Here is a 25,895-nt window from a genome sequence, read left to right as displayed (position 1 = left end):
CGACAATGAAAATAGCAGTGATCAGGAAAATTTCCTGGCATTCGTGACTCTAATAGCCAAATACAACAATGTGGTAAGGAAAAAAAATTGAAAGGACCACGCATTGCATAATAAACCCATTCATGAACACAAACTGAAATCATTCACATGTCAGACATAGTACTTGAAAGCAAAAGCCAAGAAGGGAAAGAGCTGAACGTTTTCTCCATAATGGTCGACGAAACTAAAGACATTTGCAAAGTAGAACAAGTACTATTTGCATGGCACTGTATATAAACGATTTCTTGGCTTCCATCCTGCCAAGTCACTTGATGCAAAGTCTCACTTTCAGTACATGAACACATTGTCATGGTGTTGAATTGATATACAGAACTGCAGTGCCCAGACTTATTATGGTGCCAATTTTTTATGAGTGGAAATCCTAATTGTGTGCAAGTGCTCTTACGGGAAGAAGTACCTCAGGCAGCATGCATTCACTATTTCAACCACAGGCTCAAATTAGTTATTGTTTATATATGTAAAGGAAACACGTGCTGAATTGTTTCACTATCCTGGAGAAATTGTACACTTTTCTCTCTGGATCAGCTATACATGCTAAATTCATAGCCGTTCCAAAGAAAATACAACCCAAACATCAAGTCTTTGAATTGAAGAAGCTCTGTGACACTTGATGGGCGTGCCAAGTTTCTGTCAAATGCTGTCAAAAAGACAATTTCATCCATTCTTGTGACCCTTACTGTACTATCTTGAGATATGTCAAGAGGGGCCAGGGCAATGAGTGCTTGAGGTCTTAATTCAGTATCAGACTGAGTTTACTGTCCTCCTTTGCAGGTTCACAAAAATATTTCAACTGCTTAAAGTTATCTCTGACTATTTGCAAGCAGGACTATGACTTGTCTCAGGCATGCTTTTCTGTGGACACCCTAATCAGTGAATTTCTGAACATGAGAGATTTGGAAGAGGCATTTGATGAAATATGGAGTGAAGCTGTTAACATAGCATCAGAAAATGGTCTGAAGCTGCCTGAAGTTTGGGGACTACACAGTCATATACGAAAGTTGCCTAAAAGCCATCAGGACTACATGTGGACTGAAGAAGTGTGACGTAGAGAACATTTTTAGATAGAGACTTCAGGAAACATGCCTTTTTGCCATTGCTTGAAAAAGAACTGCAAAGCTTTTCTGAAAATAAATCTGTTCTTGGTGGTATCAATTACCTTAATCCAAAGTCCGATAACTTTCTTGACTGTCCTAAAATTAAAACCACTTGCAGAATACTATGGATGCAATATAGACCAAACTAAAACTCTTGTCAAAAGTAATTGAATTCTAAGAAGAAATCAAAGATTGACGGTTTGTTGCAGCTGCTAATTGTTTTGATAAAAACAAACTTGTCTTTCACGGACTGAGTAAATTATTTGTGACTCATGTGAGTACTCCTCCATCAAGTGCTACACGTGAAAGAACATTCTCATGCCTTTCACGGGTGAAAGATTACCCAAGGAACCGCATGATAAGTGACTGATTAAGGAACTTGGCTGGCATTGGTACTGAAAAAAGTTGTCTCGATCTGAAGACAGTTGTCGACATTTGTTGCTGCTCACAAGCGTACTGAGTTTCAATAAGGTAAACAAATTGTTACCAATATTATTTATCCCCATTCTATGAAGTATGTGTAGCAAAATTCTTGCTCCCCCAATAATTGTATTCACCACCGCTTCACTTCCCCAAACTAGTTATTCTAGTATTGCCTATGCCTGTAGGTCAACAAGAGTCTGCAGCATTTGTGTTTGCAGCTTAAAAATCTGCATTGTGTCCTGGTGCATCTCTGTCTCTTTTTCCTGCTGGGTGTTTTCCTGAGTCTTTCACCCTCCAGGCCCTCTTTTCACAGACCGATGCGTCACTGGCTTGCAGGATTTTGCTGACAACACGTCCTCCTTAGTCCACTTCTTTCTCTTCCCTCATCAAGGTCAGGCATTTCACAGGTGTGGAGGAGGACCTCTCAAGGCCTCAACAGCAGTAGCTACAGAGAAAACAGGTATGGTTGTCAGTATAGTCACAATGGAAAGCAAAAATTAAGTTTCAGAAATCCCTTCCCCTGTGCTTCTAAATTTTTAAATAAAGACATGCTTACTAACACGTCAGCCTTGCAGTGCCTGTGCATAGCACCCCCTCCTGCCCCAGCCATGGGGAGAATTGCCCAGTAGGGACCCAGGGGGTGGGAGATTGTTTGTTTGATTACATAAAAAGCAATATAATGTTGGCCCCTATTTCCATGAGTACGAATATAGGGCAATGGCACTGCGTGCTGGCACTATTTTCCACCAGTGGTGGTGAGTTTAATTGATATCTCACTGAGTGTCACAAAGGCACAGAGAGCACAGGTGCTGCTGGTGTCCCAAAGCAGCCCAGGCTCCTATGCCGTTAGCCTGCTGACTGCAATGGTGCCTGTAAAAGACATCACAGAATGGTGTGGGACAGTGTCATAACATGAAGAAAGAAATAAGGCTGCTATCCCTAGAAACCTCCAGGAGAGGATTACAGAGTACCTCCATGAAAGTTTCATTAAGATCTCTCAGGATTCAAGGGACACCCCTATGTACGTAAACAAACTGTTCTGCTTTCTCCCTGCCCCTGCAGCCTACCCCTATATGGGAAAGAAAAGCAGATCCAAATCTACCCGTTTGTTGTACTACTACCTCTTCTCACCTGTGTCCTGCTAACCTGGGGTTGGGCCAGGCACCAACTTCACATTTAAACATTGTGAGGAAAAAGATACGCACACACTTACCTGACATTCCTTTTCCCTTCTGTAGGCTCATCCATGCTTGGCTGGTGGACGGGCTAGACTGCAGTGGAGTTTTGAAAAGCTCCTGACTTGAGGCATAGCTAGTCCTCCCCCATGTTTCCCTCTCCTTGTCTTCGCTGTTAACAGTAGAGAGCTGCGTCTCAGGCTCCCGAGAGGTATCCATAATGCTGGGGGTGGGGGGTTGTATCTCTGCCAAGTATGGCATGCAGCTCATTGTAAAAGCAGCAGGTTTGTGGCTCAGCACCAGCTCGATTTTTAGCCGATGGTCTACCTGCCCTTATAGTATACGCCTGCCACAGTTCCTTTGCTTTCAGGTGGTGCTGCTGCTCCCTGTTGTATCACTTCACCTCCAGCCCCTCTGCAAGAGATGCGCATGGTTTTTAACTGGTCGAAAGCTGTGCCTGCACAGCCACCTCCTCCTACAGGCCCGGGAGATCCACTATCTCCAGCTACTCCAGCCAGGAGCAATGCTGGCGTTTGTAGCAGATATGGTTGACTGAGCAGTTTCACACCAGGGTGAGCTGGGTGATGAGGGAAAGGAAATTCAAAGGTAGCTGGGGATTGAGTGACCAGAACACAAAAGCAAAATATCAGGACACGTGGGCGGAGGGGGGGAGAGCAGCCACATCCCCAACTGGTGCTACGGGAGAGGGAGGCGCACAGCCCTAGGAAGCTGTGTGGGGGGCATACAGCCCCTGCTGCAAGCCACGAGCGCATGATCCCAGTTCCAGCCCCAGTCACACTGCTGGCTCAGCCCAGCTGACAGTTACCTCAGTTCTTAGCAGGGCAGATCATAGAATATCAGGGTTGGAAGAGACCTCAGGAGGTCATCTAGTCCAACCCCCTGCTCAAAGCAGGACCAATCCCCAACGAAATCATCTCAGCCAGAGTTTTGTCAAGCCGGCCCTTAAATCTTCTAAGGATGGAGATTCCACCACCTCTCTAGGTAACCCATTCCAGTGCTTCACCACTCTCCTAGCAAAATAGTTTTTCCTAATATCCAACCTAGACCTCCCCCACTGCAACTTGAGACCATTGCTCCTTTTCTGTCATCTGCCACCACTGAGAACAGCCAAGCTCCATCCTCTTTGGAACCCCCGATTCAGGTAGTTGAAGGCTGCTATCAAATCCCCCCTCATTCTTCTCTTCTGCAGACTAAACAAGCCCAGTTCCCTCAGCCTCTCCTCATAAGTCATATGCCCCAGTCCCCTAATCATTTTTGTTGCTCTCCGTTGGACTCTCTCCAATTAGAGGGGAATAATCACTTCCCTCAATCTTCTGGCAATGCTCCTACTAATGCAGCCCAATATGCTGTTAGCGATGTGCCCTTGTTGCCAAGAAGGCTGGCTCCTATCCAGCCTCTCACCCACTGTAATCCCCAGGTCCTTTTCTGCAGAACTACCGTTTAGCCAGTCAGTCCCCAGCCTGTAGCAGTGCATGGGATTCGTCCTTCCTAAAAGTGCAGAACTCTGCACTTGTCCTTGTTGTACCTCATCGGATTTCTTTTGCCCCAATCCTCCAATTTGTCTAGATCACTATGGACCCTATCCTTCAGCATACCTACCTCTCCCCCCCGCTTAATGTCATCCACAAATTTGCAGATGAATGTGGCCAGGGAAGGGGGCAAAGCGTGCTGGAGTGAGTGACTGATAAGTCTGGGCAGGGGGGGTGCTGGTGTGGAGGGCGCTGGTCAATGGGGGAGCTTTGTTTGTTTTGGAGAGCTGGGTAGTGGGGGTCTGTGTGGGGCACTGTGTAGATGTGGTGCAGGGGCTGTGGGGAGGGCCACTGGGTAGTGGGGGAGGGGGATAGCTGTGTGTTGGGGAACTAGGGATTGGGGGGTTCTGTGTGGGGTGCTGGGCAGTTGTGGTGGGGCTGTGGGCAGAGGGGCATTGGATATAGGTGCTGATGTGCAGGACACTGTGCGGTTGTGGTGGGGCGCTGGGCATAGCAGGTCTGGAGGATGTTAGGTGGGGCAGCTGTGTAGTGCAAAATGGGCCCACCCCCAACAGAAAGGGGCTCGCTGGCAGCACAGCACCAGGCAGACCAATGAGTGTCTGGCCATGCCGTGCCTGCCCCATTGCCCCTGGCCAGCTCCGCGGCTCACCTCCTCACCTAAGAATTGGGGCTGGGGGAGGAGGTGCAGGGGCTGGGCAGCACTTACCTGGGGTGGCTCCCAGGAAGCAGCCAGCAGGTCCCTCTGGCTCCCAGGGTTGGGGCAGCCGGGGGGGGGGGGAATCTCACGTGCTGTGCCAGCCACAAGCACCAGCTCCCATTAGCAGGGCACCACAACCAACCAGGGCCGTGCTGAGCCCCCTGGCCGCCCCTGACCCTAGGAGCCAGAGGGACCTGCTGGGTGTAGGGGCAAGGTCCAAGCAGCATCCACCTGGGGCGGCTCCCGGGAAGTGGCCAGTAGGACCCCTCCGCCTCCTAGGGTCAGGGGCGGCCAGGCGGCTCGCGCGCTGCTTGCACCTGCAGGCCCCGCCCCCACAGCTGAGCTTGGTCACGGGGGAGGGGGGGCGGCTAGGTCCTGTTCTCCGACCCCCGGCAAGGCGCGGGGCGCCGCAGCGCACCCCGCTGTCCTTGCTCCTGCGCGTGCGCTGTGCGCGAGCAGCAGCCCACTGACAGGCTGCGGCCCGCAAGCGGTCTTGAATAGCCCGGCACCTAAAAACGCATGCGCCAAGGATAGTCGGTCCGCACCCTTTGAACAAGTCCCGCCTTCGCCCAGCGCATGCGCCGCCCGTGCGGTAGCTCGAGCCGGTTGCATGGCGACGGTGAAACACAAACGTTGCCCCGGGAGCTGGAGGGAGGCGAGCGGCGGTTACGCGCTGTCCGGCAGAGCGAGCCGCCGCGCGGAGGTGAGAGACCTGCCCTCCGGGCCAGCTCCCCCGCGCGCGAGGCCGGGCCGCCTGCTGCGGCCAAAGCGCCGGCCCGGGCGGGGCACCAAGGGCCGCGCCTCGCTTTCCCGCGCTCTCGGGGACCCGTGCCCTGCGGATCGCCCCGCGGTGGCCCGCTCTGACTGGGGCGTTCCCGGAGATTTCGTGCCAGGGCCTCCCCTGGAACTGCTGGAGACTCCAGGCCAATCCGGCGCAGGGTTGCCTTGCCGGCCCTTGCGGTTTGGCCTGGAGTTCCCCGGAGTCGGCATCGATCTCCTGGTCACTCCTGAAAGCAACCCAGGAGGGTTTCGGTCCTGGGGCCGGTTTTGTTCAATATCTTCATAAATGATCTGGAGGATGGTGTGGATTGCACTCTCAGCAAGTTTGCGGATGATACTAAACTGGGAGGAGTGGTAGATACGCTGGAGGGGAGGGATAGGATACAGAAGGACCTAGACAAATTGGAGGATTGGGCCAAAAGAAATCTGATGAGGTTCAATAAGGATAAGTGCAGGGTCCTGCACTTAGGACGGAAGAATCCAATGCACCGCTACAGACTAGGGACCGAATGGCTAGGCAGCAGTTCTGCGGGAAAGGACCTAGGGGTGACAGTGGACGAGAAGCTGGATATGAGTCAGCAGTGTGCCCTTGTGGCCAAGAAGGCCAATGGCATTTTGGGATGTATAAGTAGGGGCGTAGCGAGCAGATCGAGGGACGTGATCGTCCCCCTGTATTCGACATTGGTGAGGCCTCATCTGGAGTACTGTGTCCAGGTTTGGGCCCCACACTACAAGAAGGATGTGGATAAATTGGAAAGAGTCCAGCGAAGGGCAACAAAAATGATTAGGGGACTCGAACACATGACTTATAAGGAGAGGCTGAGGGAACTGGGATTGTTTAGTCTGCAGAAGAGAAGAATGAGGGGGGATTTGATAGCTGCTTTCAACTACCTGATAGGTAGTTCCAGGGAGGATGGTTCTAGACTATTCTCCGTGGTGGAAGAGGACAGGACAAGGAGTAATGGTCTCAAGTTGCAGTGGGGGAGGTTTAGGTTGGATATTAGGAAAAACTTTTTCACTAGGAGGGTGGTGAAACACTGGAATGCGTTGCCTAGGGAGGTGGTGGAATCTCCTTCCTTAGAAGTTTTTAAGGTCAGGCTTGACAAAGCCCTGGCTGGGATGATTTATTTGGGGATTGGTCCTGCTTTTGAGCAGGGGGTTGGACTAGATGACCTCCTGAGGTCCCTTCCAACCCTGATATTCTATGATTCTGTGATTCTATATTTTAAGAAAATCTCCTCGCATAGCTTCAGTCAGAGTTGGCAACCCTAATACAGAGTGGGACGGGGCAGTAACAGTCCGTGGTCTGGGGAACAGCTAGGTGAGGCTCAGCGAGGGGCCTGCCCATGGCTTATCCTCCTGGCTGAGTAGACTGACTAGTAGCAAAGGCAGGTGATGGGCTGGGGCGTGGCTGGTACCCTCCAGGCCTGGGCAAAGGGCGGGGGCAGGGAGCCCCTGGGCAAGCTGTCTGTATAGGCGTGCTCGTGCTGTGGCAATACATGGGGTATCAGAGGATCTTCATTTGGCCTGCTTGTTATTTAAGCATAAACAAAATACAGGAAAAGAAACTTCCTGCCAAGCAGCTTTCCCTCTATAATAGACAACCAATCTTTTACAGACATGAGAAAAATTTGATCAGAAAGTGGAGTTTTTTGAAAGTGATATGAAAGAAAAACTTTTAAAAACTAAATATTTCTCTATCCTTTTGCTTTTCACTGTAGGCCTCTTTTGTAAAGGATTGGTGCATAATGGTGTGAGAGAATCACTTTTTAGCACAATCAATTTTTACCCGCACTATCTATTCTTGTGCTGATGTTGGGTAATGCTATAAGAGTTCCAATTTTCTGAATTAGCCTGTTTGGACAAACACATGTTTCTTACCTGCTAGTTCACATTGTCCTATTCCAATTATAAAACAATCCATCCTCCTGTTGGCTGTGAAGCCAAGGAACTTAAGAGCGCTGTGATTTTAAGACACCTTTAGAGTGTTTTTAAAATAAATCTCTATGGATTTTTAACTACTCATATATGTTATAGCAAGCCTTACATGTAAAATTGCTTTCTGGTGGTATTGTACAGAGCTAAGAGCAGAGATTAATAAATATTTGCTCTGCTTAAGCATATACACAGATACAGTAGAAACTTTATAATCTTCACACTTAATTGTCTGCACAAAAATGGCAGACTCTCCTCACAGCACAGATTTACAACATAGTTGTTGTGCACTGAAAGTGGAAAGTTTTCCACTAGTTGCAGGACAGTATTAGAGCTAGTAGTCTGGTGATGATGCACTCAGCTCATTCTGTGGTTCTGCCTGGCAAGATATACCATTTTTCTTATATTATGAATTCCTTTACTTTCCTCATGGAGTGCTATTCCACCTTTAAGCACCAGTTGAAGAGCTCCCAAAGCCTCCTTGTCACTGTTAGAACCTGGAATGGACCTCTCAGTTCTGAATGGTCTGTGATAGCTCACTGTCGTGAGTCTGTTCCAGTTCAGAAGTGCTTTAGTCTCACTTTTTGCTTTTTCATTAAAGTTACTGATTGAAATTTGGAGTCTGTTTTCCTTCTAATAGGAAATAAAGAAAAACAGTGGGGTATAATCCAACTGTTTCCATCATCTGGTGCATATTACCCCACTGCCTGAGCTAGCCCGTTACAGAACTAGGAGAATCTAAATTAGTTTCAGATTTACCTTTTTATTTTGTATATCATCGTGCACAAAATCTGTATCATAAAATTGTAACAGAGTTAAGTAATACAGTTACAAAGCTAAAATAAAGAGAAGATTAAGAAAGAAATTAAAAAGCATAGGCAAGGGAGCAGCAGAGGGATGTTTTCAGTTAAGAGAAAGGCAATGAGGCAGAAAGATAAAGATGAAATAGGCTGTTCCTGATCACAGGAGTTGCAGACAAAGAGAGTTTTGCATACTTTTGTGGATTTGCCTCATTTATTTTTGCCTAGGCTAAAACTGATGCTGTGACTAAAAATGTGTATTTGCTTCCTTTTATCTTTTAATTTAATTAAATAACATTAAAATAAACTAGTTGCAACGCATGGACATCCGCTTTCTGTTCTGGAACAGGACCTCACAGTTAAAGTAAGTTTGGGGGTTTTATACAGGTGAGATGAATAATAAAATTAAGAGAACTTGTATAGAACCATACTAATCTCATATGTTTAGAATTCATTTATATTTTTGGTGCTTTCAGGATCCTGTTATTGGACGTTACAAGAATTATGCCTCTTCCAGACACCATGTTTTGTGCTCAGCAAATTAACATACCCCCTGAACTCCCAGATATTTTGAAACAGTTTACCAAAGCTGCCATCAGGACTCAGCCTCCTGATGTACTGCAGTGGTCAGCTGGGTAAGTAGTACTTTATATATAGGCTCACAACAAAATATTGCTGCATCATATATTGACCTAATTACGTTGTCTGGATATTAAGTAGTGTGTGGCGCATATGCTGATATATTTTTATGTGTTCTGTTAATTTGTTAAAGATAATGTGGTCTTTATTGAATTTATATTTAGTGGTGCAATTTTAGACCTGGAATCTTGACAGAGTGACAGGGACTGCCACCCTGCGAACTGGCTCACATTTTTGGTGCTGTTAATTTTTGATCTGTACTGAATGTCTTAATTAGTTTTTCCCAATAGATTTCATAAATTCTCCTGGTTGAAAAGCAGGTGCAGGGTGTTGCCATCTTTAGATTCTTGTATTTGGTAGGATTTTCTGGGGTAATCACTTTTACACATCAGTGAAACACGTGATATTTCATAGGAAGGAACAGAATCTGAAAGTTCTGTGTGTTAGTGAACTCTAGCTTTACCATAAGTACTCTACCATGTTTGTATTGTTGAAATGTGTTACTCTTTTTGAAAATGGCTGTGTGGATAGTTTTTAGGAAAAGTTGTTAAAGTTGAGTGTTTCTTCCTATCTTGTGAGCAAGGCACTGTATATGGTAGTGAATGAAGTGGAATAAATCTCTTGTATATTCGTTTTTGGCCAGTTGTGATGGTGACATTGGCTGTAAGAGGTAAATATCTGTATCAGCATCCTTAAAATTACTAATAGCTGCATCAAACTCAATTTCTGCCGTGTTTAAGTTATGGTCAGCTATAAAATAAATTAGTATAATGACTGTTGTAAGTCTTTATATAAATTCTCCAGAATTGTGTTTTGATTTGCCGGTTGGGCTGTCTTGACAATGGCCTATCACCAGATTAGACTAGTAGAGGATTATAGAAATCTGGTTTAAAGTGCATTGTTAGAGATGTGTGTGGAAAACTTAGACATTGCTATTTGCCAGAACACACTAATAATATTTATAAATCATTCTCCACTGCCACCAAGGAACACAGAACATCGAATGCACAATTAAAACACAATAATAATTATTATAGTATCGAATAAACATTGTTAAAACTAAACTCTGTGGCTTCAATTAAAAAGGAAGATGGAAACTGGATACAGAGATGGGAGGAAGTCTCTGTATCAGGAGCTAACTGAAGCCAATTTCCCACTTTCATGAGCACTTAGATTCACTAGCAGATTTGTATAAAGCTTGGTTTTGCTTAACTTTTATTTGCTTATAAGCATTCAAATGTGTTGATATTCCTATTAATCTAGGTATTTCTCAGCTCTGTCGAAAGGAGAGCCCCTTCCTGTAAAGGACAGGATTGAAATGCCAGTAGCAACACAGAAAACAGATACTGGGCTCACACCAGGCCTCCTTAAAGTTTTGCACAAGCAGGTACAAGCCAACCCATATTGAAACACACAGTATTGTTGAGTGATGTCAATGGAAATGTTCATAGACGTGGCTCATGGATGAGATGAGATGTCAGTAGAACTCTTCATAGACAGTTTGGTCCTACAGACTATCTGTCAGAGAAAGGGTACGCCACAATTTCTTTGTCGGGGGGAAAAACGTGGTCCTAAAGTTTTGTACTCTTAGTTGTGTGATAATCCCCATGGTGTTGTCCAGTTTTACTTGTGGTGTTGTGTTTTGTCTTTTAAAGCTTTCTCCGAAAGGCCGTGTGAGCGTGATAGAACTAGAGAAAAAATGGAAACATCTATGTTTGCCAGTGGAGCAGCTGAGAGCCCTTCTACAATTGGACAACTTCGGTGAAGAGGTGGAATGGTTGAAAGTTCTTGCACTTGGGTGTAGTATACTTGGTGGGGTATGTAGGCATGTTAAAATCTTTCATAATCAAATGACTGTACCAAGCAGACCATAGAGGAACTGCAGTAAATAGATTGTAGATCTAGATACTATTGTGTCACTTTAAAACCCCAATTTTTTGTGCAGCAAAGGCAGGTCACGTATTTGTGTTTGTTTATGTTCACTTGGTGTCACCCTTTGTTCTGAGGGGGTGTGTGATTCAGACAAGCAGAAGAAGTGGGGATAAGAGTGCTAGCACTGCTGGTTGTAATGTCGGTACAATAACGAGCGTGTGCACCAGGAGGAGATGTGAAAAGTAAGGTGACACCGGAGTGCCAGTCATTGTCATAGAAGTAGTAGCAAATGAATGAAGAGAGGGAGAGAAGACTGAATATATTCACCGTTAGCCTATTTTGGCAGCTTTTTTTTTTTTTTTGAACTTCAAAAATAAAATGACAGTGACTGTTCCTAGTTCTGTGGTATTTTAATCCCATCAGTAATTTGGCCACGAACGTGCTTTAAAACAGCTGTGTTCTGAATACCGTTCCACATGCAGCTAAATAATGCTTATATGAGATGTTTAATACCTTTTTTAGTTTAGACGACAGTAATAAAATATAGTATTGGTAACATAAAAATATATACAAATATTTAAAAAGCAGCTTTGAGGATAATTTTTTTTTACAAATAACACCCTAAATGTGGGACATGCCTACCTGAGAAACATCATCTCTCCATGAGGAATTGGTGCTTAGTTGCAGTCAGTGGATGTGCTCCACTTCAGCTGCCCACTTCAGTGTTCCTAACAAGAAACATTGACATCTCATATCTGATTTGTCATTTGCAGTCCAAAAAACAGTGTCACATGACCATCATATCCCTATGAGCTGGACAGTAAAATATATCTCATCCGCCCTTGAAAGTATCTAACAGCTCTAATACTCTCTTATTTGTCTCCTGATTTGACTCTAACTCTGTGTGATAAGAGATTTATATCCATATTCTCTTATACCTGACCGTACATAGAGCATAATAGATGAGTTAGCACATTCATCCATCTCCATTAGTCATAACACTGAGTAAATGCTATGCATAGATGATCATGGATCAGGGTCAGAGTTAAGGTAGCTTGCAGTTCCTTACCTTTGAATTTTTTTATATTTTAAGTGCAGCCTTAACTTAGAATTTCCTGGCTTTCTAACTTTTAGAAACAACAATGATTTAATACATTCGTTTTATAAAATATTGCTATGTCTTTGCAGTCTAACCTCTGGTTTAATAATTCTTGGTGTGGAAATTTCCTTATTTTTGAAACAATTTGTATAACCTTGATATGTGAAAACTTGAGGTGAATAAACTTGCTACAACATAAAAGAGAGAGAGAGTTGTGGCTAGGCCAAAATGTGAGAGCCAGAAAGCCCTGCAGAGTTTATAAAATTGTGTAGGAGGCCTTTAGAAATTCTGCAGAAGGTCTTCCCAGCTTCCCCAAGGTTGGCAGATTTAGCAAAGCTCTTGTATGAGAGGGCTGACAGGTGTACCAGTTATAAAGTGGCACTATATATCAGTTTGGGTCTCCAGTTTTAGCTACCTTAAATTTGTGAATAATAGGGTTTGGAATATACTCTAGATTTTGAATAGACATTTTTTTAAAAGAATTCACCATTCCATCTCTAAGTAATACTTATCTTTAGAAAATCCATTGTTTACCTGTTACTAAAGCTGTAATTTTTGTCACTGCCGTTACTTTTAGAGTCTTTAGTCATGGTCTTTGTTACCCCAACTAGCCTATTACTGAGCAAAACTCCTCACTGAATTTTTATAAATATTACTATTTATGGCGTTGATCTAGCACTAGTATCCACTAGTTCAGATTGCAGCATCTGTGAAGAGTCCCACTGAAGTTACAGGGATTTTTTTTTAAAGTATATCCTTAACTAACACTTGGGGATGCGTTTGTTTTTTAAAATGTAATCTTAACTCTGAATTTTCTGGGTTTTTGGTGTGTTTTTTAACTGCAACATTCTTGTTAAGATTTTTCTCCCTTACTTAAATTATTGACATCCTTAACTTCAGTTTAAGTTTACTCCATTTAGGATATATTTAGATAGCCTGTGACAGTGAGCCTCCCAGCTTGAGATGACAGTCTTGGGCATGCGGAGCTCACACTAACACACTAAAAATAGCTGTGTAGACAGCTCTTTGAAATTTTGGTTTGGGCTCTGAAGTCCATCCCCATCCCTAAGCTTCAGAGCCCGAGCTCCAGCCTGAACTGCAGCTTCGAAGTGCTGTCTACGCAGCTATTACTAGAATGCTAGTGTGAGCCCTGCAGGCCCGTGTCTCTTGACTCAGGCTGGGAGGCTTGCTGCCACAGAATGTGTAGACCAGTGATTCTCAACCTGTGGCCGGCCCAATCAGCACAGAGCTAAGGCCTATGTGACATCCTCAGGGCCATACAGGTAGTATTGGATATGGCCCACAGTGATAAATAGGTTGAGAACCACTGCTTTAGATGTATCCAAAAGGACCTTTTCCAGGATTAGGTATCGTTTGGTTGTTGTGAATTGTGACATTCACAGCATCATGCCAAAATATCAGCTGCCACAACATGGATACAGACAAACTTTTTTTTTTCAGATGTATTGAAATTTAGCTATCTTAGCCAATTTAATGCTGCCCTCACTAGGGCCAGGTTCGGATAAATTGAAACGATAGTTCACAGATGAACTGAGGCCTTTATATGGTAACAAATTAGGGACAGTTCTTTACCTGGTGATGTATTAGTAAATACGGCAGTAGACTGATGTCTGTACAGTCTAACATGATGCAATCAGTTGCTCAATTATATGCTATCTTTCTCTTTTGCATTGATTAAAAGAGTAACAGAATCACTCTACGGCCTTTTCTATACTAACAATATTTTTAGCCATAATTCACCAATAGTGCAGCTTTACCAGTGCTAATGTTGGTGGAGGCAGTAGTGTGAAAAGTGCTCAGGCATTTTTACCTCTCTGTAGTCTTAAACCAAATTAGATGCCACAATAATAAAAATGCCTGAGCCCTGTCTACACTATAGCTTCCACCACCGTTATTACCAGTGGAGCTGTATTGGAGTGTGGGTATCTGCAGGTACAAACTTTGCAAGTGTAAATGAAATCTTGGTTCTATTCACACTGAATTTCAGAAGCTGACAGGCTTTTATGCGATATTACACCATAGTGAACAAAGGATGCTAATGCCTTCTGATATTATGTCTCTCTTTTCTTGGTTGGGATCCTGCTAGTCCTTAATGACTTCTGTGAAGTATGCCTGTGAAATTCTAACAACCGATCCAGAGGGTGGACCTGCTCGCATTCCGTTTGATACATTCTCATTTATTTACACATACCTGGCCAGTATAGATGATGAGATGCCAGACTACACAGTTGAAGCTTTCCTCAGCACTCTTAAGGGACAAGTGTAAGTATAAATTTGGACCTGGAGCATGTATCAGTTATGCTAGTTCATTCTGGTTTCATAAATCTCTAATTTTAGTTAGATAATCTCTCTTTTCCCTTTATTTTCTCTTTGTACGTACTAGTAGAAAGCATAATAAATGTTAAGGAGAAGATTTTTCAAAAATGTGTGCCTAAAGTTAGACTCCTGTTGGCTTCAATGACAGAGTTTGAGCCAACAGTTATTCACCCACATGTTTATTTTTTCCAGATGTTCGGATAGGTGAATTATGGTGTTCTCTACTCCAGATAGAAATGATGTTTATAGCTTTGTAACATCAGCATGTTATTATTTGAACCCACAGCATTTTAAAGTTTCCTCTTATGTTTTACCGTTGATGTTGAACAGGAGAAGGGAAGTAAACAAACCCTGTAGGCGGAAAGTCTGCATTACATATGACCTGATTGTAGAGGAGGACTCTCTGTGAGGAGCAGCTGCCCGTCACAGCCTTCTGAGATTTGTTATTAGAGAAACGGATACAATTATCTGAGGGCAATCCACTGTTGCCTGCTAGGTGGCACTAGTGGAATACACTTGTGACCAACTCTTATTGAAGTCAGCAGATTTTATAAGGAGATCATTCACTAGTGTGACTGTTGTACTGTCTTTGCATTGGCCAGGTCTGAAATCTGGTAGCCAGCATAATGGCAGAAGGTGGATTCTGCTGGAGATTGCTGGAGATGATCTACCACTATCATGTTCAGGAAAGGAACATTTGAGACTAGGTCATAACTAGCAAAATTGTTTGGGTCCTTCCATTTTTTTTTTATTTTTTTTTAGTATTAGCCATGATTCCAAGGCACTGGTAAATTGCCCTTCCTTAGGCATGATCTCAGGCGTTCATTTACCATTACCAGGGTCTGTTCCATCTGTCTGCTGCTCTTGCTACCTTTGTAGATTTTATGAATCTTTTCAGCAAAGTATTATGGCAATTCCCCGCAGTGGGAGATGTTCAGGTGCAAGGTAAAGGAAAAGACAGTCTGGGCTGGTCAGGAGTTCTGCTATCAAGAACAGTTATGTTGATCAGACATTTTAGATGTTGGTTTCCTTTATTATGTTGGTGTTTATAAACACTGTATGTTCCAGGCTACCAGTTTTTGCCTCTGCTTTATCTGGACCTGATCGTTGGTAAACGGTAGATATCTCTGGGGGTGGTACAGAGGGAGGGGCTGTTTTGAGGTTGTTGTTAGAGAGTGTCTGACTAGTCCCTTAGCACACTGGTCATGCTTCTGGCTGGTGTAGTGTATTCCAACAGAATGTAAGGGCGGGATTGAACACTATGTGGGAGAATGCTGTGTTTGTCTTAATGGATGTTAGATCCTGGGCCACTGAGACAGAATTGTACTCCATAAGTGTGAAGTCTCACAAGACAAATTTTGATGTCTTGGTTTGAGATTAGCTCTGAGAGGAAACTTGCAGAGCTCTTGAGTGATCTGTATACTGCTAGAATGTCTATATTGGTTCTGTTTCCTGGAGTTCTGTGTCATCTGGTATATCCGAATGACTCGGTCTCTGGGTTAAGATCTCATTTCCATCTGGGTTTGGTTGGGTTATCTGATAGCCATCCTGCCTCCCTATCAAACTTTGGACTCATGGGGTGGAATCCTGGCCCCACTGAAGTCAAAGGCAAAACTCCCATTGACCTCAGTGGAGTGAGGATTTCACCCATGGTATGTTATATATCCTGCTGGAATAAGTTGTACCAGAATGCATCTGACAAGGTCTTCAACCCAGGTTTCCGTGAGGTAGGCCAGGTCAGTTGCCTCCTCCACAATCAGGTCATATGCAATGCAGACTTTATTTTTAACCAATCTTGTGTTCATGAGCTTATGGTCCTTCATCCTTAGGACATAAGACTGGAAGGGTCCTATTGACTCATCAAGTCCAGTCCCCTGCTATTGCAGGCAACTCTATCGTATAATCCTGTCCTTCTTACCATGACTGCAGAGTGGTGCCTGGTTTGTTTGTATGGATATGCACTAAGTGTCTGTTCCATCCTGAGGGTGCGCCTTTTTGTCTTGGGTTGCTTCAGTCCCATCAGGACTGGGGTTTGGGGTATATGTGAGAGGCATGAATTTTTGTTTTGTTTTATTTGTCATTTCTTTGGTGTCTCAGATCCCCAATCCTTCTAATATTATTTCTCTTGTATGCTATTGTATTCCTGATCCCTGAAAGGGCATATCTCTTGTACCTGAGTATTTTGAGTAATGCATGCCTGCAGGAGGAGGACAAGAATATGGTCTACATGGCTTGCTCACTTCCTGAGCTGTGGGTATATGGAGACTACCTATTTCATTTGTGCCTGTGCTTAGCTTTTGTCCTGAGGTCCTTCCTGCTGAAGGTGCCAGTAGGATTAACATAGTCGCTGCCCTAAATTAACTGAACCTAAGTATGTGTTACTTTGAGCTTTCTTGTCTCTGGAGCATCCTGGGTGGGAAGATAAATACACTAATGCCATATCTATTTACATTAACAAATTGATAAGCTTTACTTTCACCACTGAAGATGACTATAGAATTGCAATCATACATACAATTAAGATTATATTATTCTTTTGTTTAATACAATGATTTAGGTTTGACTGGATACCAGGTAAGGTGTTATACAGTAATTTGTTTAAAACCGTTAACCCTTATTTACCTTTCCTTGTTAATTTTTGAAAAGTTGAGATAATAGCCTCTTGGGAGATTGCTTTCACTTTTAAAGGTACATTACTAGATTGCTGTTTTACCTAGTCTGAAGCAGCTATAAAGAAATGGCCCATATAAGACACTCCAGTGCTATTGGCAGATCTTTTTGAAGTTGTTTGGCTTTCATAGTATTAAATTAGGTTTCACCTCCAAGAACCCTTCCAGAATCCTAGGTTTGACTCTGCCTTTACCCTTTTTTAAATTTGAGCCCATCGAATGGAGCTTTATGGAGCCTCTGTGCACTTGACTTTAGTGGATTTAAGAGATAGGGCAACTTCATCTGGTACAAGTCCTAAATTCTGTATTTTAAATAAAATAAAATTTGGCTGATAGATTACTTGGTACAAGAAACACGTTTACTCCTGCAGGAATTCTGCGCTACTGCGTGTGTGCATATTTAATAAGCTGCACATATTTTTAAATTTTTGTGCAGAAAAAAGTTTCTGCTGAAATGTTACTGCAGTTCTGCCTCTTGCCCACCAGAGGGCGCTGTGGCGCAAGAACAGCAGCAGCTCCCAGTGGGAAATAATTTCTGCAGTTCCACCTTTTGCTCACAAGAGGGTGCAGTGGTGATAGAACGCAGAAGCTCCCAGCCAGCTAGGGAAGAAAAAGAGCCTGCAGAGCCTTCTTCACAGCTGGCCAGGTCAGAAGACAGGGCTTATGGGGAGACAGACAGCATGGGGTGCTGGGGGCGGGGGGGTGTCATACAGAGGCTCATAAGGGCTAGTGGGGGAGGCAGACTGGGGCAGGGGCTGAATGGGAGTGGAGGTCCAGGGCCACTGGGGAGAGGGAGGTACAGGGCTACATGGGGAAGGGGGTGCAGAGCTACATAGGGACAGGGGAATGGATGGGTGGGGGCACAGAGAATACAAGGACACGGGTCGGGGGAGGAGGTACAGGGACACATAGGAATTGGGGGAGTGGCTATCTGAGTGAGGGATGAGGGACACATGTGGACAGGGGGTGCAAGTACACATGGGGGTTCAGGAACACCTGGGGACTGAGGCAGATGTGCTTGACTGAATGGGAGAGGCTAGGGATCAGCCAGGGTCTGCATGGGGGAAGCTCCCTAACAATTCCTCCACACCCCACAAAAAAACCTGTTCCATACTTTTCCCACCCATACCCAATAACCCTCCAAGTTCACACCGAGGCTCCTTCCGAGCAATTTATTTCCCTCTCCCTCACCTCCTCCATTACCCCTGACTCCTCCAAGACTTTGCACTGCTTCTGAGGGGTGTGGGAAATACGGCTCTGTATTGTAGTTTATTAACACAGAATTATTACTCAGAGTTCTGTATTAATATGCCTAGTAAGGAGTCTATTTGTCAAAAAACATTTCCTGAATCCTTTTTGTTGTCTGTATTGTTACAGACATACTTGCTGACAGGTATTTTGAAATGAATGACCAAAATGAATTTAAACTGATGTGATTATATTGTGTTATTTTGACAAATAAAATATGCAGAATTTTACAGAATTTTAAAATATTGTGTGCAGAATTTTTATTTTTTTGCCACAGAATTCCCCCAGGAATAAAAAGTTTGTAAAATGTGTAATGTTCCAGAACCAGATTTTATTGTCTTTACAACTGTTATAATGAAGTAATTCTGAACTATGCTACAAAGAAAAATGTTTAAGAGAAAAATCCTCACTAAGAAAATGTATACTGGAGGGAGATTAAGTGTAGCTTTAAAAAGTTTAGCCACTTGGGTCATTATTAAAATAAATACTTTAATGAAAGGATATTTATCTTCTTGTAATTTAGGGAGCTTAAAGGAGATCTGGTTGGAATTTCAGATTTCTTCATTCCGTCAAAGAAGGTTTAAGAGAAAGATGACAAGGATTTACTGGAAGTAAATGCCACCAATTCAAAGCAGAACTTTAATAAAGTCACCACAAAATATAGACTTTGATTTACCAATATACCATATGCAGTGTGATTTTTATTTATGAAAGTTGAGTAAGAGATACGTCTTAGGATTTATTTGTTTTCATAGACGTGTAATTTTAGCTTTAGATTTCTGCAGATAAATAGAAACTTTTAATAGAGTTAGTGATTTAGGACATTTTCTGATATAGGTGAAACTTACTACGTCAGATAAAAAAAAATTGTTTTTCACAGAAAGAGAGTGGTATCTACTTCCATAAATTGATCAAGATTCTTCTATCTGAAAGCCATATTCAAAGAACCTCAAGGAACTATGCCATTTATTTATATTTTTTGGTCTACCTGAGTGAAGAAATAGATGTCCCATTTTTTTCATATGTCCTAGTGTCCCAAAAACTTTTGGGACACCTGAAATAGCCTGTTCTTCATGCAATTGTCCACACTTATTCCACTTGTGGTTCACATGTGCCTCATGCACAGGAGATCAGATTCTTTTGAATAGCAGTGATTATTGGGGACATGCCTGCACATACCCATCCCATCCCGAAGATAAAGGGTAGCACAGGCCCACCCATCCTTCCGTTCCTTCTTACAGCTGTGGCAGCGAGATGGAACCCTGGAAGTGTCCACTTCTCTGCACACACTGTGATTCTGTTGCTCTTTTACTAATTGTTGTTCGGTTACTATAGTTATTGTAGTGTTGTTAACTCAGGGGCATTGAGGATGGAGAAGATGGGTACCTGGTGGTCAGTCTGTCCTTTGCTTCCTTCTTCTAGATGGTCACCAAAACTGTATGGACCTCATACAAAAATCATATATGGTTTACATCACAATTTCACATGAATGTAGCTTCATACAGATCTGAAACTATCTGCAATAAAAACATGAAATCAGAATGCATATAGTTTGAAATATCAATTTCATGTGAATTTCACAACCCTTAAAGTTGTTGCCACAAAAGGGTCCTAGTGTTTGATTTAGAAAATATGGTCACCTTATACCAAATACGGTCACCTTATTTCTCTAAATTATGCCACACTCAAGCACTCATTGACAATTTGTTTATCTTAATGCCGATTCAGCATTTGTTGTTACTTTGTATGATAGAAGTCCCAGTTTTCTCTGAATAATTTTAACTTTACTGCAGTGAAAATGTTCATTACTAATTACTTGATTAAATAAAATGTATTGTGACTAATAGGAATTGAACACAGCCACCCTATCTGCCTTAAACTGCAATACACTTTACTGAATCCAACTTTGTGCCAAACAGTCTGTCATATGAGAGACTGCAATGGAACATCCTACTAGTTTATCAGGGAGCTAAGGAACCTTTCACGTTTATGAGCATGTTTATCAGCTGGGCAGGAGTTGGTAGCATGCCAGCTCAGAGACTCTGGGAACACACAGTAACAAAAGTAGAAACATGCAGATGTTCAGGATTCTAAGACAGAGAGGGATGCCAAGGACTTTGCATGATGGTTTAACCATCTAGAACCTTGTGCAGAAAGTTAAAGACAAATGTGCATGGCTCTACATCAAATGTTATATGTACAACTGGCCACCAGTTCTTTCAGATAGTTCAGGCGATAAGGACTAAAATGGCTATCACTTCTGCAACATATTGTGTAATAAATAACATGTAAACAATGGGACATCTAACAAAGAATATGTATTGAATTGTTTCGGGATTGGGAGTGGTTAGATCTGTGGCTAGTAGAACAAGAAGTTGGAATGGTAGTGATGAATCATCTTTGCAGGAGTATTAGTAACTGTTTTATCCCTTGAGTCCTAGCTAGAGTTTTGCAGTCGTCTGGCAATTCAAAGCATGATTTCAAATGAGTATCCACTGATCTGTGGCCACTAGGATTATTGTCCAGCCAACTCCAATAAAGCATTTCTTTTTGAAGCATTTAACACACCTTTTTTAAAAATCAAATACTTTTTAAAGTGTTTTATCTGAAACATTTTTAATGATTAATTACGGGCTGGTTTACGTGTTGTAACCCAATAACTATGATGCTGTTACTGGATGTGCAAACAGAATTAAGCAGCTACATTAATGTAAGCTGTGGCTCCGCTTTAGTAGTAATACTGTGACGATGTCAAAGTTAGTTTCAGAAGTGCATTTGTCTGTCTTTTGAGCTCCTTTTCTCCTCGTCACAGGAGCCATGATCCCACCACTGGAAAGAGAAGAGACTGTCTGGAAAACATTGGGGGGGGGGAGGTGGAGAGCACCGGTTGAGGAAATAATAGATTGGGGAAGGGGAAGTCAGAGACTGAAGGGGTGGGAGAGAACCAGGGAAGATGAGACGGGGATGGGTGTGAGATGAGGAGTGAGATGGTGTGTGGGAGGTCCTCCTTCATTCACCACCAATATGAAGGGAAATGAAAAAGAAAGCAGCAGTGGAAAGGGGAAAAGAGGAAGAGGGCCAATGATGGGATGTGTGGGGACAGCAGTAAAGAGCAAAGCTTGAATGTGGAAGGAAGAGAGGCTGACTTACATGAAAACTGTATCCTCTGAAAAAAGAGAGGGAAAGACCAGAATAAAATAAAACCTTCAAAAGGAATGGACAGTTATAGAGGACAGATGTGGGAGAAGGGAATGGAAAAGCAAAGGGAAAGAAAACATAGAGTCAGAGTCTTTTTAACATTTTATTCCCCATTTTGAGCCCATGATTTAATGTTTGTCTGTTTCCAGGAAAGAAAAAGACTGAAACTTTTCTGAGCTGTTTGTTGGGGGTGGGGAAAGGGAGTCTGACACCCCACACCTCACCCCACTGGACTCTACATCGCTCTCATTTTCTTTTTGTGAGGTTGCAGGGTATGTGCTACCCACTGGAGCTCCTCACCTCAGCAACTCCCTCTACCCATCTCAACTCTGAAATTTACCTACCTCCTCCCTCTTGCTGTTACAGAAATATCCAGAGTTCTAAGGGGTGAACTTCCCAGTGCCTACACTGAGCTGCCAGTGCTGTGAACATGCACACACATGTTATTTAACTACTGGGCCTTTGTCCTTCTCCCTCTGCTAGTTAAGCTAATATCAGATACAATAAGGAGGAAGGAGAAACATGAATCTGGGATTTAGATAAGAAAAGTCTAATCTGCAAGTAGTTTGTATCAAGCCACTCTGTGAAACAAAACAGGTAGACCAGGCTCCAGGATTTCATCACTGCTTTGTGGGTATACTTTTAGTTAGTGATAGAACTGTCAGCCTGAAGTGCAAGTTAGGGCTGCCCCATGTTTAGTATTGAAATAAGTACCCAACTCTTTCCTTTGCCTCCACCTTCAAGATATGGAAATACAAATTATCAGATGCTTTACCATTGTCCTGGAGATACCAGTGAAAAACATGCACTTGACTGTGGAAATAACATTTAACTAGCTAGTAACTCTGATCCCAAACTGTCCTGTTTACGAGATATCTATTTGAAATACATTATCTTCAGTTTCTAAATTAGCTGCTTCTTTTATGTCTCTGAATTTAGACCTCCATCCTCTCTGTCTAAATTTAGCCTCTAATGATGTCTCCTGATAAAGGTCAGTGTTTCCATCTGTGATCTATACATTGCATTGAGGGGATTGAGCACTGCCCTCTTTGTTTGTGAATACATTGCAGTGATAAGCCTAGTTTAATTTAAACACAAATTATTGCGTAATCCTGGTTAAATGCATACACACCCGCATAAGGCATCACAGGAGGACGTATGTTCCTTTCCTTTGAAAGTGACTTCTTAGTCCAGTGTCCTTCATGAGCATGAACATCCATCCTCTATGCAGGGAACAGGTGCAGTACCAATGTGCAATGTAATGTAAACTAAACCCAGTTCTTCTCAAACACCTGCTTTAACCTTGCCCCAGAGAGATCACATTTTGGTGTGAAAGGTAGTTTGCTCTCCAGGCTCATTTATTTCTCTAACACGTCCCTGAGACTGGCACAGAGCCAAATGGTGAACTCTTTTTTTTGACGCAGGACCTGAACCAAAAAACCACAGCTCATTTCACAGAGGCCACCATATAATAAACTTTAAAAGCATGTATGTGTATGGTTCAGTAGTGTAGTAATTTAGACCTCACCAATACTGATCAGTGCCAGATGAGTGAAGTAGGCAGAATAGGGGTATGTCTACACTGCAGTTAGACACCTGTGGCTGGCCCATGCCATATGACTCAGACTCCTGGTGCTGCTTAATTGCTATGTAGACATTCTGGCTTGGGCTGCAGTCCAAACTCTGGGACCCTCCCACCTCACAGAATCCTAGAGCCTGACCTCCAGGCTGAGCCCAAAGGTCTACACCACAGTTCAACAGTCCCGTAGCTCAAGTCAGTTGGCATGGGCCAGCTGTGAGTTTCTAATTGCAGTGTAGTCATGCTCAAGAAGGCATTTTTGTTAAATCAACATCCTCTATCAGCAGTGATGAGAAAGGAAAAAGTTCTTAAATTTAAAAGTAATAAAAGAAGTTCTTAATGCACTGTATAATTAACTTGGGGAACTCACTGCTGCAGGATATTGTTGAGGCAAATTGCTTAGTAAGATGGAGGCAAAGCTGTTAGGAAGGGGAAAATATTTCAAAGGTCTGATAGAAGCTATGACCTTACTGTCTATCAAAAGAGGCCATTCCCCTCCCCCAATTGTTAAGGTGACGTGAGTCTTAGGTCTTTATTGATCTCATAACTGCTTCGACACCAGCAATGGGTAAAAATGCTTTCTTTTCATCTAAAGCTTCCTACGAGATGGTGCTTATTTCACTCACATGTAGACCTAGCCATAATGGAATGGTGGAGGAGGGGTGATTATACCTCTGAACCATTCAGCTTTGGTCACTGCTAGAGATACTAGACCCAGTTGACTATTGATCTGTTCCTATTGTGTATTCCAAAACATCACAACTCATGCTGTCAGGGTGTTGAGATAATAAAGACCTCTTTTATTTTGAAACTAAGAAACCACATGTACACTCACCCAAAGCCCTCTTTCCTTCTGGGGACACGTCACTATTGGAGGAGGGTGACTTTTCAGTGCAGTGGAGGGACAGCACAGCACAGCACAGCTCCCCTCATCTGACTGAGAGTACAATAATGCTTAGCTCTTCTATGGTGCCTTTCTTCTTCAGCCAGTGTTTCATGGTGACGTGTAAAGGTTAAGAAACAGTATTTTAAAATGTTCTGAGTACGATTGTTCTTTTTCAGAGACCAACAGAATGGCATGGTGCAGCCCAGAAACTTTCTGACCCAGGCCTCCTAGATCTGTTCTGACCATGCCCTCACCTGGCCAGCGGGTGAACCACAAGCAGCGTGACCATACTAGGAAGTGCCATTTTTATTTAATAGACCAGAAATCATGGGTTGCAATATAGAAGACGAAATTCTCAAATCTTCACTTAAGAAGACGAGGGAACAGATACTGTGTCCCATGCGGCTGTTGCTCCCTTTTTTTCCCTGTAGCTTAGTACAAGAATTTTCATCTCTTTTTCTGATCCTTCTGTCCATTTTCCATCCATAAAGATCAATAAGGTGTTAACTGATTATATTGTTAACCTGCACTCCAGTACGATGATACTCTGTGTATCCCTCGCTCCTCTCCCAAATACTGACATATTAAATGGTTTAAGGATTTTTTTGTACCACATGAAGTTTATTATAGATTTTGTCCAATCTGCACTTTTTGGAAATTGGAAAACTGTTTTATGTTTATAAAAAAATTCTAGCAAAGGCAGTACAGACCCCAAAAACAGATTTTCAAAAGAGACATAAAAAGAAGGGGCTGCAGTAATCTGAGCAATTACAAAGAATCCCATTTCTTGTTACGCTTCTGCACAGCATTGCCCTGAACGTATTATTTCCAGGAGTTGCAGAGTCAGAAATACTACCAGCCAATCACTATTACCTTTCTGGAGCTACTGCTTTCAAGAGTTGGTTTTGAGCAAGATCTACCAATGCAATTTTTGGCACTGCCCACAAAGAGCTTTTGCCATTCACAGTTAGCAAGTAACAAATATTTTTAGTTCAGCCTTTTAGGCAGTCTTAAAATTGGGTACAATCTCAACACTTTGAACAAGATCTATATGAAATGGTAAGTGATGATTCAGTACTTCTGCAAATTGGGATATTCATAGGCTGTTTTTTTTTGGGTCTACATACAGCACCATGTGTGTGTATGGTACTGTACAAGCACCATGAACAGGACTCTGCCCTGAGGTGCTTTCAGTTTAAGGACACATTGTAGCTGGCTAGTGAACAAATATATGTCCAAGGAGCCTTTGTGGCCTCTCTGCCTCGCCCTCCCACACAAAGGGACAGCACAGTTGCAGATCTGGACTTGAGGGCACACAGGGACTGCTCCCTCCTAGGACCCCAGGGCTGGGGAGAAGGCTGTGATTTTTTCTCCCCCGTGGTGCACAGTGGGAACATCGTGTGCCATCCTACAGTCTGATGCAGCAGGACTATGCTTTAACGGCACAATTGAGGCTCACTTTGAACAGGACGGCACTGATGACAGCGGCTGGGAGGAAAGGTGGCTTTGAACAGCTTTTATTTTATTTTTCAACATTTGGACTTTCCCTTTAAAATTGCACAAATTTGCTGGAAGAGCAATGGGCCGTGTACACTAAGAGTGGCTCTGAGGTCAAGTATGTAGCAGGGAAAGAAAGGAGTATAGCATTATGCAAAATAGCTCACTGAAAAATTGGATGTAGAGAGAAGACCTTTTTTATTTAAAAAAAGAAGTGATGCAGTGGGGTTTGATTGTTATTTGAGTGCCACTGAATTCGGTGTTCGTGTCTGATTTATTGTCCAAACCTGTGGCCTTTACATGTGTAGTCCTACCGGCCTCAATAGCACTACTCACGAAGGCAAGGGCTCCAGAATAAGGCTCTGACACAGACAATACGAGACACAGAGTACACAT

At 43.1% G+C, this 25,895-nt stretch overlaps 1 protein-coding gene and 1 long non-coding RNA gene across 6 annotated transcripts; one reads left to right on the top strand and one right to left on the bottom strand.

Moving 5' to 3' along the window:
* Positions 1-493: 493 nt before the first annotated feature.
* LOC140907122 (uncharacterized) lies at positions 494-5,458 on the bottom strand. The gene is made up of 3 exons (XR_012157383.2): positions 4,970-5,458; positions 2,791-3,166; positions 494-2,022 (listed from the first exon to the last, which is right to left on the bottom strand). It is a non-coding gene; the product is annotated as an uncharacterized LOC140907122 (long non-coding RNA).
* ROPN1L (rhophilin associated tail protein 1 like) lies at positions 1,538-24,604 on the top strand. Of its 5 annotated transcripts, none has more exons than XM_073332347.2 (7): positions 1,888-2,037; positions 2,816-2,963; positions 8,952-9,110; positions 10,378-10,501; positions 10,770-10,931; positions 14,193-14,368; positions 18,863-19,014. In XM_073332347.2, exons 3-7 carry the CDS (start codon positions 8,980-8,982, stop codon positions 18,921-18,923), a joined length of 654 nt encoding a protein of 217 aa, XP_073188448.1. In that variant the 5' UTR covers positions 1,888-2,037; positions 2,816-2,963; positions 8,952-8,979; the 3' UTR covers positions 18,924-19,014. The 5 variants fall into 5 exon arrangements, with proteins under 5 accessions (XP_073188450.1, XP_073188448.1, XP_073188446.1 ...); XM_073332345.1 differs by lacking the exons at positions 1,888-2,037; positions 2,816-2,963; positions 18,863-19,014 and adding exons at positions 5,525-5,663; positions 8,787-8,839; positions 24,179-24,604; XM_073332344.1 differs by lacking the exons at positions 1,888-2,037; positions 2,816-2,963 and adding exons at positions 5,525-5,663; positions 8,787-8,839.
* The last annotated feature ends 1,291 nt before the right edge of the window (positions 24,605-25,895 follow it).

This window comes from Lepidochelys kempii, chromosome 2 (genome assembly GCF_965140285.1).
Source record: "Lepidochelys kempii isolate rLepKem1 chromosome 2, rLepKem1.hap1, whole genome shotgun sequence".
Taxonomy (NCBI): domain Eukaryota; kingdom Metazoa; phylum Chordata; order Testudines; family Cheloniidae; genus Lepidochelys; species Lepidochelys kempii.
The sequence above is the reverse complement of the archived record's forward strand: the minus strand, read 5'-3'. Positions and strand labels throughout refer to the sequence as shown.